At 39.1% G+C, this 18,011-nt stretch overlaps 1 protein-coding gene across 1 annotated transcript in view; it reads left to right on the forward strand.

The window, feature by feature from the left end:
* SERPINB5 (serpin family B member 5) overlaps positions 1-18,011 on the forward strand; it is an 80,777-nt gene that overhangs the window by 22,549 nt on the left and 40,217 nt on the right. The window contains exon 2 of the mRNA XM_053713087.1: positions 15,903-16,072. Coding sequence (XP_053569062.1) covers positions 15,905-16,072 — 168 coding nt within the window. The 5' untranslated portion in view covers positions 15,903-15,904. The remainder of the gene's footprint in view (positions 1-15,902; positions 16,073-18,011) is intronic.

An 18,011-nucleotide genomic window follows, 5' to 3' on the forward strand; every position in this document is an offset into this window, starting at 1 on the left:
CCTGTGCTATATGGCCTCTCAGCAACAACCCTGTGCTACATGGCCTCTCAGCAACAACCCTGTGCTACATGGCCTCTCAGCAACAACCCTGTGCTATATTGCCTCTCAGCAACAACCCTGTGCTATATTGCCTCTCAGCAACAACCCTGTGCTATATGGTCTTTTGGCAACAACCCTGTGCTATATGGCCTCTCAGCATCAACCCTGTACTATATTGCCTCTAAGCAACAACCCTGTGCTATATGGCCTCTCAACTACAACCCTGTGCTATATGGCCTCTCAGCATCAATCCTGTGCTGTATGGCCTCTCAGCAACAACCCTGTATTACTTGGCCTCTCAGCAACAACCCTGTGCTATATGGCCTCTCAGCAACAATCCTGTGCTATATGGCCTCTCAGCAACAATCCTGTGCTATATGGCCTCTCAGCATCAACCCTGTACTATATTGCCTCTCAGCATCAACCCTGTACTATATTGCCTCTCAGCAACAACCCTGTGCTACATGGCCTCTCAGCAACAACCCTGTGCTATATGGCCATATCGAGGCATCATTGCAATAACCGGAAAGCAGCTGGAAGTGAGCAGGATCGCTTCCAGCTGCTTTCCAGACATAGGTTGTGCAGGGTACGTCCTCAGGCGTTAACTGTCTTTTTTCAGAGGACGTACCCTGCACGTCCTCGGTCATTAAGGGGTTAAAGGAACACGGAACCCAAATTTTTTCTTTTGTGATTCAGATAGAGCATGCAATTTTCTAATTTACTCCTATTATCAATTTTACTTTGTTTTCTTGCTTTATTTGAAAAAAGAAAGTCCAGTACCCTGGACAGCACTTGTTTATTGGTGGATGAATTTTTCCACCAATCAGCAAGAACAACCCAGGTTGTTCAACAAAAATGGGCCGGCATCTAAACTTACATTCTTGCTTTTCAAATAAAGATACAAAGAGAATGAAGAACATTTGCTAATAAATTCCATGCTCTATCTGAATCACAAAAGAAAAAACTTGGGTTCAGTGTCCCTTTAAGTATTGACAACGAGTGCTACTCAGTGTATGGTACAAGCAATATACAGAGGTGCTAGATGGAATAAACACAATATTGGAAAAAACACAATATTCTGTAATGGATGAACTAAGAACTGATACTCTCCTTTAGATCAGACTGCAGCCTTCTTGCAGTCTCTCCTTTGTGACTGTATATAGATAGGTAGTGGTTATAGATGGCGCAGGTCTATTAGGTGATTTTCTCTAGTAAATGAAGATTAAAAGGCTTGAGGCGTATGTAAAAGCCAATTGATATGGGTGCAGAATACTCACTCCATAAGATGTATCTGTTCAGCTGGTGTAACGTCAGATGACAAGAATCCACAGGATCCTAGTGTTGAATGCCCAGGGTATCCAAATATAGGACTATAAATGAATGGAAACCCAAGTGACAAAGATATCCAATGTACAATAAAAAGATGTAGTAACTAACTCCATATATAAGAAGATTCCGTCCCGGCACAGCAAAGAAAGATCTTGACAGTCTTTCAAGTAAGGTAAGAAAGGTTTTATTTGCTCAACGCGTTTCAACGCATTATACGTCTTTATCAAGTGCATAAATTAAAACAAGTGATACAAGTAAGTAAAAACAAATGCTGAGTATGTCTGCTGTGACTGAAGAGCCGGTTTATATACAGAATGAACAAACGTTCCAATTTCCTGTTTGACACAAGAAATTGGACTCACAAAGTTTACAATCCTATAAATATGCATCAATATCAAACTATTACTATGATGGAATACAGTCAGTGCATACCTTGGTTTGGGGTACATCTATGACTATTGAAAATCACCATTCCAGGCATATGTGTTTTAAACAACCCTGTGCTACATGGCCTCTCAGCAACAACCCTGTGCTATATGGTCTTTTGGCAACAACCCTGTGCTATATGGCCTCAGCATCAACCCTGTGCTATATGGCCTCTAAGCAACAACCCTGTGCTATATGGCCTCTCAATTACAACCCTGTGCTATATGGCCTCTCAGCATCAATCCTGTGCTGTATGGCCTCTCAGCAACAACCCTGTATTACTTGGCCTCTCAGCAACAACCCTGTGCTATATGGCCTCTCAGCATCAATCCTGTGCTATATGGCCTCTTAGCAACAACCCTGTACTATATGGCCTCTCAGCAACAACCCTGTACTATATGGCCTCTCAGCATCAACCCTGTGCTATATTGCCTCTCAGCATCAACCCTGTGCTATATTGCCTCTCAGCATCAACCCTGTGCTATATTGCCTCTCAGCATCAACCCTGTGCTATATTGCCTCTCAGCATCAACCCTGTGCTATATTGCCTCTCAGCATCAACCCTGTGCTATATTGCCTCTCAGCATCAACCCTGTGCTATATTGCCTCTCAGCATCAACCCTGTGCTATATTGCCTCTCAGCATCAACCCTGTGCTATATTGCCTCTCAGCATCAACCCTGTGCTATATTGCCTCTCAGCATCAACCCTGTGCTATATTGCCTCTCAGCATCAACCCTGTGCTATATTGCCTCTCAGCATCAACCCTGTGCTATATTGCCTCTCAGCATCAACCCTGTGCTATATTGCCTCTCAGCATCAACCCTGTGCTATATTGCCTCTCAGCAACATCCCTGTGCTATATGGCCTCTCAGTAACAACCCTTTGCTATATGGCCTTTTGGCAACAACCCTGTGCTATATGGTCTCTCAGCTTCAACCCTGTGCTATATTGCCTCTCAGCAACAACCATGTGCTATATGGCCTCTCAGCAACAACCATGTGCTATATGGCCTCTCAGCAACAACCATGTGCTATATGGCCTCTCAGCAACAACCATGTGCTATATGGCCTCTCAGCAACAACCCTGTGCTATATGGCCTCTCAGCAACAACCCTGTGCTATATGGCCTCTCAGCAACAATCCTGTGCTATATGGCCTCTCAGCAACAATCCTGTGCTATATGGCCTCTCAGCAACAACCCTGTGCTATATGGCCTCTCAGCAACAACCCTGTGCTATATGGCCTCTCAGCAACAACCCTGTGCTATATGGCCTCTCAGCATCAACCCTGTACTATATGGCCTCTCAGCAACAACCCTGTGCTATATGGCCTCTCAGCAACAACCCTGTGCTATATGGCCTCTCAGTAACAATCCTGTGCTATATGGCCTCTCAGCAACAACCCTGTGCTACATGGCCTTTGTATGGGCATTGCCCTTATAAGGGCAATCAGCTCTTTTGCTGCTCATTAAAAAATAAAAAAAAGCCCTAATCTAAAAAATAAACCCTGCCAAAATAATAATAAAAAAAAACAAACACTAACCCCGACATAGGTACTCACCATTCCTGAAGTCTGGGGGTGAAGGTCTTCTTCCAGACGGCTCCATCTTCAATCTTCATCCTGGTGTCGCAGAGCCATCTTCCATCTTTATCCAGGGGTCGCGGAGCAGGCGGTAATAGGTTTTAAAATCAAACACCTTATACATGACAATCAGCATAAACACTATGAATGGTTCTTAACCATTCACAGTGTTTATGCTGATTGTCATTTATAAAGTGTTTGATTTTAAAATCCACTGCAGTCTGCAATACATGGTCTATACAGACGTTTGGTTACTGCAATCAAGCAACACTGAGATCCACCTGTCTGCAGTTCAGCTGAGGCCGCCCAGTGTGCTAACCACTGAGAGTGTTAGTCTGCCTGATAGCACCGGTCATAGAGCGGTGCAGAGCCATTTGGTAAGCCTTTTTGAATATTCTGCCTTCTGATTTTACAACAACAGAATCACGCTATGTGGCGTCCTCTTTTTCACTTATAATCTATTTAAAATGCTTGCAAAAAGCCAATATCGCTCACACACAACAGTTTGCACACCATTCTTGTTATTGATTGGTGTGCAGAGTAAATTTGCCATTTGGAAATGGTTTGCGCTACTGAGAATACCAATTACTTCCTCAAAGCTTGCATTATACACCTGCAACCAAGCACTGCATTCTAAACATCACATAAAAAGCATTTGAAACTGTCTGTTTGTTAGCAAAATGTTCCCATTTACTTCTGTTATAATGTTTGCTTTGTTCTCTTGGTATCCTTTGTTAAAGAGTAAATCTTGGTAGGTTTAGAAGCAGTAATGTACTACTGGGAGCTAGCTGAACATATTTAGTGAGCCTATGACAAGATATATATATATGCAGCCACCAATCAACAGCTAGCTCCCAAAAGTGCATTTCTACTCCTGAGCTTATGCTTTCTGATCGAGCATTAATTGTGCTAGAAGTAAGCTTTTTATATATAATTATATATAGTTAATTATACATAGTTACAGGCATAGATATATACAGATACATATAGGAATATATATTTATAAATACATAGAGCATATTCTGCTAGGTGCAGAACATTGGAATGTGAAATATTTACAGTAAATATACACTATAACACTTTGGGCTAGATTAAAAGTGGAGTGCTATTTTGACGTGCACCTGTTAAATAACCAGCTATTACAAGTGGCTGGCTAATGCTCCCAGGAGCTCTCAGGAGCACTTTCCGCTTAGGGCAATTAACCAGAGGTCAGACCTCTGGTTAATTAAAAAAATGTGCTCCAATTGCCCCCCAAATAAAGTGGACAGTTTATTTCTTAAAATAAAAATATGAGCATCTTTATTTTAAAAATCATTAAATAAATAACTGCACAAAGCAGTTATAAGGGGTCAAAGTGAGGGAAAAAGTGCCTTTATATTGAAGTCTATGGGGACTGTGTTGTTACTTAAAACATATATGTATATGCTTACATACATATATACTTATGTGTTTATATGTGTATATATACACATATTAACACACATATATATATATATATATATATATATATATATATATATATATTCATATATATTTTTAATTTGCTGCCGAACGCTGCTTGACATACCCCCTGCACTGCACTAGGTTCTTTACCATGTCTTATGGCATGAGAACGAGGCTCCCATTGGAGCCTATTAAAGCGCGCTATTGTGAGCGCAAGGTTTCCAGGCAATGCGAACACAAGGTCGTAATACCAGAGCACATTTGTCCTCCATTCGTAATCTAAGCCTTTATTAATTATGAATATTGCTTAAATATTTTTTTCAGGTTTTCATCTACTTGACTGCAAAGTGCTCCAATGCACTTATATATATTTATGTGTAAATCTGTAAACACATATAAATACATATGTACATACATATATTTATACATTTTAAAGATGTATGCAGTATATGGGGCCTATCTATCAAGCTCTGAATGGAGCTTGAGGGCCTGTGTTCTCGCCAGAAACAGCAGTTATGACCGCTGCTCCATAACCCTGTCCGAAGGAAACAATGTACAGATATTGTAAGATGGTAAAAAACAACAATCTGTTACAAATGGACTGAGAACTAATACTCTCCTTGTGGTTAGACCGCTACCTTCTTTCAGTCTCTCCCCAGGGACTGTGGTTAAGGTAGAATTTCAGTGGTAGATGGTGCAGATCTTTAGTATTAAATTCAGGCTGGATATATAGTAATCCTTATGATGACAAAGAGAAAAGGGCTTGGTGTGTATGTAAAAGGCAATTAATAAGAGTGCAATATACTCACTCCATAAGTTGCATGATATCTGCTTGTCTGGAGTATGCCACACAGATGTCTAGTAGCAGTGATCCACATTTTTTTACTGGAGTTTTTTTCTTGCTCTCAGTTTGTTAAACCACTATTGTTACAAGACATCTGTGGATCACTGCTACTAGACATCTGTGTGGCATACAGCCAATGGAATGCAAGCTCAATGCATCAGCCAATAGGATTTTGTTAACTTTAATTCCGAATGACTGATAGAATTCTATCAGCCAATTGGAATCTAAGGGACGCCATCTTGGATGATGTCACTTAAAAAAAACCTTCATTCGTCGGGAGTCGTCATAAGAAGAGGATGCTCCGTGCCGGATGTCTTGAAGATGAACCTGCTCTGCGCCGGATGGCTGAAGATAGAAGATGCCGTCTGGATGAAGACTTCTGCCCGTCTGGAGGACCACTTCTCCCGGCTTGGATGAGACTTCTCCCGGCTTTGTTAAGGACTTCTTGCCGCTTCGTTGAGGACATCTCCCGGCTTCGTTGACGATGGATGTCCGGTCTTCAAAACTGTAAGTGGATCTTCGGGGGTTAGTGTTAGGTTTTTTTTAAGGGTTTATTGGGTGGGTTTTAGTTTTAGATTAGGGTTTGGGCAGCAATAGAGCTAAATGCCCTTTTAAGGGCAATGCCCATCCAAATGCCCTTTTCAGGGCAATGGGAGCTTAGGTTTTTTTAGTTAGGGTTTAATTTGAGGGGTTGGTTGTGTGGGTGGTGGGTTTTACTGTTGGGGGGTTGTTTGTACTTTTTTACAGGTAAAAGAGCTGATTTCTTTGGGGCAATGCCCTGCAAAAGGCCCTTTTAAGGGCTATTGGTAGTTTAGTTTAGGCTAGGGTTTTTTTTTATTTTGGGGGGGGGGCTTTTATATTTTGATAGGGCTATTAGATTAGATGTAATTAGTTTAAATATCTTGTAATTTGTTTTTTATTTTGTATAATTTAGTTTTTTTTGTAATTTAGGTATTTGTATTTAATTTAGTTAATTGTATTTAATTTAGGTAATTTATTTAATTGTAGTGTAAGGTTAGGTGTTAGTGTAACTCAGGTTAGGTTTTATTTTACAGGTAAATTTGTATTTATTTTAGCTAGGTAGTTACTATAACTATTCTACCTAGTTAAAATAAATACAAACTTGCCTGTAAAATAAAAATAAACCCTAAGCTAGATACAATGTAACTATTAGTTATATTGTAGCTAGCTTGGGGTTTATTTTATAGGTAAGTATTTAGTTTTAAATAGGAATTATTTAGTTATTAATAGTAGTTTTTCTTTAGATTTATTTTAATTATATTGAAGTTAGTGGGTGTTAGGGTTAGACTTAGGTTTAGGAGTTAATAACTTTAGTACAGTGGTGGCGACGTTGGGGGTGGCAGATTAGGGGTTAATAACTGTAATGTAGGTTGCGGCGATGTTAGGGCCAGCAGATTAGGGGTTAATAATATTTAACTAGTGTTTGCGAGGCGGGAGTGAGGCGGTTTAGTGGTTAATATGTTTATTATAGTGGTGGCGATGTCCGGAGCGGCAGATTAGGGATTAATAATTTTATTTTAGTGTTTGCGATGCGGGAGGGCCTCGGTTTAGGGGTTAATAGGTAGTTTATGGGTGTTAGTGTACTTTTTATCACTTTAGTTATGAGTTTTATGCTACAGCTTTGTAGCGTAAAACTCATAACTACTGATTTTAGAATGCGTTACAAATCTTGCGGGATAGGCTGTACCGCTCACTTTTTGGCCTCCAAAAAAAAGCTTGTATTACCGGCACTATGGAAGTCCAATTGAAAAAAGACTTTACGAAAATTGCGTAAGTTTATTTGCGGCACGGCCAAAAAAGTGTGCAGGACATCTGTACCTACAAGACTCGAAAAAGCAGCAACTCGTAATTTAGCCATAAATGTGTTAATATTTTGTCTGGTAGGTAGTGGAGGCAGGTTCCACTGTGTATAGATCCACAATATAAATATACTGCTGATATATGAACATCAATAAAAAATTTCCAACAAGTGTAGGGTACAACTTTGTAATGACAAAAAAACTTTTAACCTGATAATAGGAATTGGATAAACTGTTCGTATACCAGAAACAGGTTGCAAGCAAAAATTAACAATATCCTTTGACACTAATTTTCCAAATTATCTTTAGACTTCAGACCGCTAAGTCTTCATATAAAGGTCCATTCTTTAGCTAGGCATCACAGAGATTCCTGGTAGGCTGCCTTGGGTGTAAATAGGGACCCAAGGCAGACACAATAGTAGGATAATGTAGGAGCAGCCTATTAATTTGCTCACAGTTTGTCCGATAGGCTGTGACAGTAAGTTTGGCTATATAGAGGGTTGTCAGCCAATTCCCCTTCTATTAGCATCTGGTACAGGATAGATGCCATAGTAAAGAGGATCCAGGAAATAGATATGGAACCTTTTGGTAACCATAGGGCTGTCCCTCCAGTATGTCGCCACAGTGACTGTCTCTGTTATCACTCTCATAAGGCCGGGATTTTCCTTTTTTCTTACATTCATTGCGGCGAGTGCAGGGTCAGTGCTGTACCCGTCGTTAATTGTTGCCATAATAGTGCCTTCCGACCGTGCCACCGACTCAATTCTGCTCTTAGCCTTAGATCGGATTGGTTCTACCTAGTCCAACTGTGTTTGCGATGAACGTAGGTTAGACTGGGCAACTGATAAGTCTTGAGTGGGTAAGTCTCTAATGAATAAAGAATGCCTACAGTCTTACCACGCTCTTCTAGGGTCTGGGTGTCGGTTTTCACTGCCCAGTAGTCAATAGGACTTATCAAATCCAGTGGTAGTTTGGCGCCATCTTGGGGAGCAGGTCGCATAGTTAGCTTCTCAAAACTCTGTGCAATGAATGTCCGGAGCCCAGAAAGATGACTTTTCAGCAGGTCACATAGCTCTTCCTCTAGCAGCATTATCAGGCGTGAGTTTCTTCCACTCAATCCTACTATATAGATGGTGCCCTCAATGCCGGTTACAGACGCCTCATGGTCGATGGAGACTGCTTTCCTGATAATAGCTATAAAGGAAGCTCCTTGGTTATTAGAACCTACAGTATAGGTCCACGATTTGGGATTTAAGAAATAGCCCACAAATATCTCAAGTATAAAACCCCCTAAAAGTTATGTTTAAGCCTGGAGCTCCTTCACTCTGTGTCTGTTCTCTTTGGCAGTCACCACTGCCCCCCAAAAGGATTTAAACTTTTTTAAAGCTGTAAATCATGATCCCACTGCCTTGCTGCATTTTATCTTTCATTTTATCTTTCTAAGAGACCCTTAAACGAGATTGCTCCCTTGTGAATGGGTTTTATACTTGTTCATGACAGTGACTACATTACTAAACTTGTAAACTTGAAAAAACATTTGTGACTGTGAGTTAGTAATATTGTCCTCTTCAGGGGCTTTTTCAGTTGAAATCACGTTCGCGGTGGCAATTTGTTTTTTAACATATAGCGATATAGCATTCTGATCACTCAAGAAACTTGGCTTTCAATTCCATCCGAAAACCAAAAGCTTGTGATCAAGGCCTACTGTAGGTGTTTATCCCCTGCAAATTAGTTAATATTAAAGTTTACGTGAAAACAAACCTGATTACAAACAAATTAGAGAGTCATAGTACTGGATCAATTAGCCTCATGTTATACTTTTCCTGTAGACATCTATCTTTTGCTTTCAAGAAGCTCTGAGGAAACCCCTATAAAAACTACATGGAAAAGCCTCTTTCTTACAGGGTTTTTCTGTGTTAATCTAAATTTATCTGTACACATAGTTCTAGTAGTTTTTCCAATTAATACAATGGGGCCTATCTATCAAGCTCCGAAAGGAGCTTGACGGCCCGTGTTTCTGGCGAGTCTTCAGACTCGCCAGAAACACAAGTTATGGAGCAGCGGTCACAAAGACCGCTGCTCCATAACCCTGTCCGCCTGCTCTGAGCAGGCGGACAGGAATCGCCGGAATTCAACCCGATTGAGTACGATCAGGTTGATTGACACCCCCCTGCTGGCAGCCCATTAGCCGCGATTCTGCAGGGGGCGGCATTGCACCAGCAGCTCTTGTGAGCTGCTGGTGCAATGCTGAATACGGAGATTGCTCTCCGCATTCAGCGGTGTCTTGCGGACCTGATCCGCACTGTCGGATCAGGTCCGCAAGACATTTGTTAAATTGGCCTCAATAGCTCTTATAACAGATAGTTAATGTTTTGAAAATAAAAGTAATTTAATTCTCAAAATTGTAGTGTTTCCACTCCCCTACATAGGCTAGAGTACAATCACGGGAATGCAAAGCCTTAAAGGACCAGTCAACACAGTAAATTTGCATAATCAACAAATGCAAGATAACAAGACAATGCAATAGCACTTAGTCTGAACTTTAAATGAGTAGTAGATTTTTTTTCTGACAATTTTAAAAGTTATGTATTTTTCCACTCCCCCAGTACCATGTGACAGCCATCAGCCAATCACAAATGCATACACATACCATGTGACAGCTATCAGCCATTCACAAATGCATACACACTTATTCTTGCACATGCTCAGAAGGAGCTGGTGATTCAAAAAAATTAAATATTAAAAGACTGTGCACATTTTCTTAATAGAAGTAATTGGAAAGTTGTTTAAAATGGCATGCTCTATCTCAATAATAAAAGTTTAACCCCTTAATGACAACTGACGTACCAGGTACGTCATGCATTAACAATCAGTTAATGACAATAGACGTACCTGGTACGTCAGTTGTCTAACAGAGTGCTGGAAGTGATCACAATCACTTCCAGCAGCTCTGAGGGTATTGCAGTGATGCCTCGATATGGAGGCATCCTGCAATACCCCTTTACAAGATTCCGATGCAGAGAGAGCCACTCTGTGGCCCTCTCTGCACCGGTAGTGATGGTGCCGATGGTGCCTCTGACCGGTGGGAGGAGGGAGCGTGTGCGCGCGCGTGCACGTGCACATTAGCCACACTGACACCAATGAAAAAGTAAGGGGAAAAAAAGTTATTTTATTTTTTTATATTTAAAAGGATCTGTGAGGGGGAGGGGGTGTTGGTATTGTGGGGGGGCTGCTACACTACAGAAATAATTAAACACAAATAACAGTTATAAATACAATTAAAATAAGTTTGGTTTGTGGGGCCAAACTGGGTACTGGCAGACAGCTGCCAGTACCCAGGATGGCGGTAATTAGGTAGGGGAGAGGGTTAGAGAGCTGGAGGGGGGGATCAGGGAGGTTGGTGCTAAGGCAGGGGTCCATCACAACTAAAATATTTTATAATTTTTATTTAAAAAAAAAAAAAAACTCTTTTATTTAGTACTGACAGACTTTCTGCCAGTACTTAAGATGGCGGTAACAATTGTGGGGTGGGGAAGGGAAGAGAGCTGTTTGGGAGGGATCAGGGGGTGGGATGTGTCAGGTGGGAGGCTGATCTCTAAAATTAACCCTGCAAGCTCCCTACAAGCTACCTAATTTAACCCCTTCACTGCTGGGCATAATTCACGTGTGGTGCGCAGCATCATTTATCGGCCTTCTAATTACCAAAAAGCAACGCCAAAGCCATATAAATCTGCTATTTCTGAACAAAGGGGATCCCAGAGAAGCTTTTACAACAATTTCTGCCATAATTGCACAAGCTGTTTGTAAATAATTTCAGTGAGAAACCTAAAATTGTGAAAAATGTAAAGTTTTTTTTTTATTTGCTCGCATTTGGCGGTGAAATGGTGGCATAAAATATACCAAAATGGGCCTAGATCAATACTTTGGGTTGTCTACTACACTACACTAAAGCTAAAATTAACCCTACAAGCTCCCTACAAGCTCCCTAATTAACCCCTTCACTCCTGGGCATAAAACACATGGGGTGCGCAGTGGCATTTAGCGGCCTTCTAATTACCAAAAAGCAACCACAAAGCCATATAAGTCTGTTATTTCTGAAAAGGGGATCCCAGAGATTCATTTACAACCATTTGTGCCATAATTGCAGAAGCTGTTTGTAAATAATTTCAGTGGGAAACCTAAAGTTTGTGACAAAATTTGTGAAAAAGTGAACTTTTTTTTTTTTTTTTTATTGCATTTGGCGGTGAAATGGTGGCATGAAATATACCAAAATGGGCCTAGATCAATACTTTGGGATGTCTTCTAAAACAAAATATATACATGTCAAGGGATATTCAGATATTTCTGACAGATATCAGTATCCCAATGTAACTAGCGCTAATTTTGAAAAAAAGTGGTTTGGAAATAGCAAAGTGCTACTTGTGTTTATTGCCCTATAAATTGCAAAAAAAAGCTAAGAACATGTAAACATTGGGTATTTCTAAACTCAGGACAAAATTTAGAAACTATTTAGCATGGGTGTTTTTTGGTGATTGTAGATGTGTAACAGATTTTGGGGGTCAAAGTTAGAAAAAGTGTGTTTTTTTCCATTTTTTCCTCATATTTTATCATTTTTTTTTTTTAGTAAATTATAAGACATGATGAAAATAATGGTATCTTTAGAAAGTCCATTTAATGACGAGAAAAACTGTATATAATATGTGTGGGTACAGTAAACGAGTAAGAGGAAAATTACAGCTAAACGCAAACAGTGCAGAAATGTAAAAATAGCCATTGTCATTAAGGGTAAGAAAATTGAAAAATGGTCCGGTCATTAAGGGGTTAATTTTGATTGAGTGTCCCTTTAACATTCCCAAATGCTGTACAGTGATTGGTTAATGTGCATAGGAGGTTGATTATTAGTGTGTTCCTAATTCACAATGACAGACATTAGAAAAACAAAATTCAAGAGGCTTTTCAAAGGATATGTCTTGGGACTGCAAATAATAAATCTGTTTCTTAAAAGGTTTAAAATATTGTTGTATTCAGATCTACTGTAAAAAGTGAATTATTTCTTATGCATTAATAAAAATGAGTTTAATGTCCTTTAATATTTTTTCGTTTGCAATAAGCCTCTTAATAGGAGGACTTACAATGGGTTGGCTGATAAAGCAATTGCAAGAACAGACTGCTCTGTCCACAGCAGGGGATTTACCTGGTTTTATACTGCAGCACCAGATGTATTTCTGCAGAAGGGGAACTCACCTAGTCGGGCAGCAGTGTTTGTAACTAGGTATAACATTGCTGCAAACAATGCTGCAAAGACATCTGTCAGATGGCTAAAGACACGTTCCTGAGCTCACTTAGGATTTTGATTATTTACAGTAGTACTGTACTTACTCTCATTGTATTATCTTGTTAAATAGACTACAGGACTCTGATGCCATCTAGTGGATTTCTGAAAAATCTCTTCTCATCATTAGAGATACATCAGAAAACTGAGGAATCCACTATACAATACACAAAAACAAACTTGGCAGGGGCGGGGGATATAGTATGTATACCTATCTTCTCTGAACAGGATTGGAAGACACTGTAATACAGCTCTTTACTTATGTGCTAATATGATTGATATAACACTCTAAATATATTTCTTTGAGGATTAGTGAAACAGAGGCTTGGAGAGTTATTTAAAATGATTTAGTTACTATTTGATGTTTAATATTTTACTGCAATATCCAACTAGATATATTATATTTTACAGCATGCCCTAAAAGCTTTTAAAAACATGGTGACAAACAAAAACCATCATGGCTAGAAAGCTTAAACATGTGGTAGAAGTACATAAAAAACATACAGGGCCAGATTACAAGTGGAGTGCTAAATATCGCTTCGTGAAATCGATATTAGCGTTCCACTAAGTAATACCAGTGCAAGATAATATTACAATTTGGTATTACAAGTTGACAGCAATGCGAACGCGAACTTGCGTTCGCATTGCTGGGAAACATTGCGCTCATGAGAGCACACTTCGATTGGCTCAAATGGGAGCCTTGTTCTCATGCCGTGAGACACAGCATTAGAACTATCGCAGCGCAGGGGGTAAGTAGCGCATCGATGGGCAGCAAATTGTAAGTATATATGTATATGATTATATACATAAATATTTATGTGCTAATATGTGTATATACGCATATTAACATAATTGATATGTATATAAGCAGATAAATATATATTTACTGGGAACACAAAGTACCGCAATGTAAAGGCACACCCCACACCCGCCAGCTTAAGCCCCCAAAAACTGCCTGGTGCAGTTATTTTATAAAAAAATAAAAATGCTATTTTTACTTTTTACTATTTTATTTGGGGGCATTTGGGGCCATTTATAAAATTAACCAGAGATCTTATCTCTGGTTAATTTTATAAGTGCTAATTGCTACCAGAAGCTCGCAGTAGCAATAACCAGCCACATTTGCGGGCGTGCAATAAATTAGTGGACGCGCAATAAATTAGCACTCCACTTGTAATCTGGCCCACAGTACAATAGTTACATGATGATTTGCAAGAATATGGACAACAGTTAACAGACAGACTTTCTACCAATAGAAATTGTTTTCTATTGGATAGGGCCAGGTAGAACAGCATATTTTCAATACATTGAAATCATTATGTTCACGTCTCTCATCTCAAAAAAAAAAGGCAAAATTTCAGGGCTAGAAACATTGTTCCCTACACAGTAATGCATAATCAGTCTGTCTCTGTGAGAAGGTTCTGAGGAAAGGACCTGTTGGAATTTGTATCTTGGACCCTGCAAAAATGACATCTTGGAAGGTCAGATTCCTTGCCATGTGAAAAGAGTCTATAGGCTCTTTAAAGATAAGACATTGCTGATAAAAGCACATAGAAAATTGCCAAATTGAATATATGAAGGAAATGTATCCATCCAGCGGTGGTTCTATTGGGGTGCTGAGGGGTGCTATACACCTCCATATACATGTGTATAAACACCATTTAGCTGTGAAGGGTTCTATATTATGTTCAACACCTTTCTTAGTCCCCATTTAGCCCTCCTAAATATTAAGTTATAGAACTACCACTGGATCTATGTTTCTCAAGATTATTCAGCAGAAGTATCAAAACATCAGACAGAATTCTCGCCTCTTTGAAGCTCTCTAGCTCCAGCTGGCTTACACTTACAGATGACCAATGGCCTGAACTAAAGATTGCACAAAATCAAGAGCTTAAAGGGATTGTAAAGTTTAATCAATGAAAGCCCAGTATCTAAAAATACTCTTAAAAACAAGGGCACTTTAATTAATTAAACTTTACAAACACGCTTTAAAAAAAAATAAAAAAAAATACCTTTTTGTTATGGTAAACAGACCGCTGATCCTCCACCCGCATTATCTTCTGTATTTTACAGATTGATGACGAATCCGGCTTCCTCCAATCGTTCCGTGCCCCCGTTGGTGTCCAGCTCATGGGTCCCCTGTTTTTAAAAGTATTTTTAGATACTGGGCTTTAATTTATTAATAATTAAACTTTACAATCACTTTAAAACTGATATTCAACCCCCCCCCCCCTGGAATGTGTCAGACTGCTTTTAGATTAGTTTATGACAACTGTTATTTTGTGAAAGCAGTAATTGATAGAATAATGGTTCTGACTGAGTTTAACCATGATAGGCTGGAGGAGTTTAAATATTTCTGTAGCTTTGCTATGTTATATTGGAGAAGTTCAGTTTTATATTTTTGTCTATATCCTAACTCCATCTCTTTTTAGATTCATGAGCATCTTCTTTTAGAAAGAACAAACCATTATGTTGTTGAAGGGAATACACTATAAAAGCTTATATACAGTATAATAAGAACATTGTTTGCTGATTTGGTCAGGCCTGTTCTACCTGTAGTCTGTAGACCACAATCTGTGATAAAGGGGAGGGATGAGCAGACTTGGGTTCTGCCACACAACCTCCATTTCTGCACACTCTGTCACTACTCCTTCCTGTCTCACTGCCATTGTTTTGTGGTAGTCAGAGTTGGTAAACTGTCTCTTCTCCTCAATCTCATTTCCTTGACTTCTCATCTCAACCTATTCATCCAGAAGCAAGTCATAAGCAAGTCAGGGGTTGTTGGGGTCATGCACCTGGTATAATGTCTGATGAGGGCATAAATAGGGTTTTCTGAGGGGGTCTGTCAAGCATGTATCTGGCAAGTCTTTTAGAGGCATTTAACTGGTACTCCACTTGGTCTGAAGAACGTATCTGATTAATAAAAATTAAATTAATAAAGCTTGTGTTAAACAGGATTTCATAATCCAGACAGACAGCTTCTATTGCTAACTTACATAAATGATGATGATGTTCTTGAAAAAAATAATTTGCAGATATTTCTTCTCAAATCTTAGCACTGACATCTAATTATATTTTTGACCCTAGCAATGGATGCCTTTCGTCTAGCAAACACAGCCACCGCAGTGGACATTTTCAAGAAACTGTGTGAGAAGAACAAAACAGATAATATCATATTCTCACCAATATGCATTTCTTCTTCTTTGGCTCTGGCTTACAAAGGATCTAAAGGAAACACTGCATCTGAAATAGAAAAGGTGAGTAACTTGCACGGCGCACACATATACAGCAGCACGTCTAGTTTTGATAATACTGTTTTCATATGTAACAATTCATTTGTGTGGGATTATGAGTTTGACTCACATTTCAAATGTCTATGATAAAGTTATAATCATGTTATAGGTTGCCACCTTTCTTGGAAATAAATACTGTGCTAATTAGTATAAATAATTATTCAGCATATGCCATAAACTGACTAATATTAAATGACAATTTATATCAAATTAGATTCTTGTGTAAGATGGTTTACTGTAATGGGTTCTTTATTTCTATATTTATTCTCTGTTATTTACCTTGACCGTAACCTTGAAAATACTGACCAAACAGGTAAAATTCTGGCTGGGTGGGTGGTAACCAGAGGAAAAGCTAAAGCTGCCCTTAAAGCGGAGCCTCTTGGCTGATAGTTTGACTTGACTTGTCAGAAAACGGCAACAGAATTCAAGTAGATCACTTTGAAACTAACACATCAGAAGCAGCTCCTGAAGTGAATGAGACATTAACAATTATGTTCAGAGCTAGAAAACAATATTAAAATGAGATTTTAAAAATCATACATTCATCAATAAACATTTGGCTAGATTACGAGTTGTGCGTTATGAGTGAAAAAGCAGAGTTATGGCTCTTTTTCACTACTGCTGGTATTACAAGTCCTGCAGGTATTTCTGCACCGCACACTTTTGGGGCGTAACACAGCGTAACTACCGCAGCTTTCAAAAAGTCCTTTTTCAATGGGACTTCCATAGCGCTGGTATTACGAGATTGCCTGTCCAGCCAAAAAGTGAGCGGTACAGCCTATAACTAGAAGATCCATACCGTAAACTGAAAGTCAGTAGTTATGGGTTTTACGCTACAAAGCTGTAGCATAAAACTCATAACTAAAGTGCTAAAAAGTACACTAACACCCATAAACTACCTATTAACCCCTAAACCGAGGCCCTCCCGCATCGCAAACACTAAAATAAAATTATTAACCCCTAATCTGCCGCTCTGGACATCGCCGCCACTATAATAAACATATTAACCCCTAAACCGCCGCACTCCCGCATCGTAAACACTAGTTACATATTATTAACCCCTAATCTGCTGTCCCTAATATCGCCGCAACCTATATTACTGTTACTAACCCCTAATCTGCTGCCCCCAATGTCGTCGCTACCTACATACACTTATTAACCCCTAATCTGCTGTCCCTAACATCGCCGCAACCTACATTACTGTTATTAACCCCTAATCTGCCACCCCCAACGTCGCCGCCGCCACTATACTAAAGTTATTAACCCCTAAACCTAAACCTTAGTCTAACCCTAACACCCCCTTCTTTAATATAATTAAAATAAATCTAATTAAAAATTCCTATCATTAACTAAATAATTCCTATTTAAAACTAAATACTTACCTATAAAATAAACCCTAAGCTAGCTACAATATAACTAATAGTTACATTGTAGCTATCTTAGGTTTTATTTTTATTTCACAGGCAAGTTTGTATTTATTCTAACTAGGTAGAATAGTTAGTAAATAGTTATTAACTATTTACTAGCTACCTAGTTAAAATAAATACAAATTTACCTGTAAAATAAAACCTAACCTGTCTTACACTAACACCTAACCTTACACTACAATTAAATAAATTAAATACAATTAACTAAATTACAAAAAACAAACACACACTAAATTACACAAAATAAAAAATAAATTATCAGATATTTAAACTAATTACACCTAATCTAATAGCCCTATCAAAATAAAAAAAGCCCCCCCCAATAATAAAAACCCTAGCCTAAACTAAACTACCAATAGCCCTTAAAAGGGCCTTTTGCTGGGCATTGCCCCAGAGAGATCAGCTCGTTTGCCTGTAAAAAAAAATACAAACAACCACCCACACAACCAACCCCCCAAATAAAATCCTAACTAAAA

Source organism: Bombina bombina, chromosome 5 (assembly GCF_027579735.1).
Source record: "Bombina bombina isolate aBomBom1 chromosome 5, aBomBom1.pri, whole genome shotgun sequence".
Classification (NCBI taxonomy): Eukaryota; Metazoa; Chordata; class Amphibia; order Anura; family Bombinatoridae; genus Bombina; species Bombina bombina.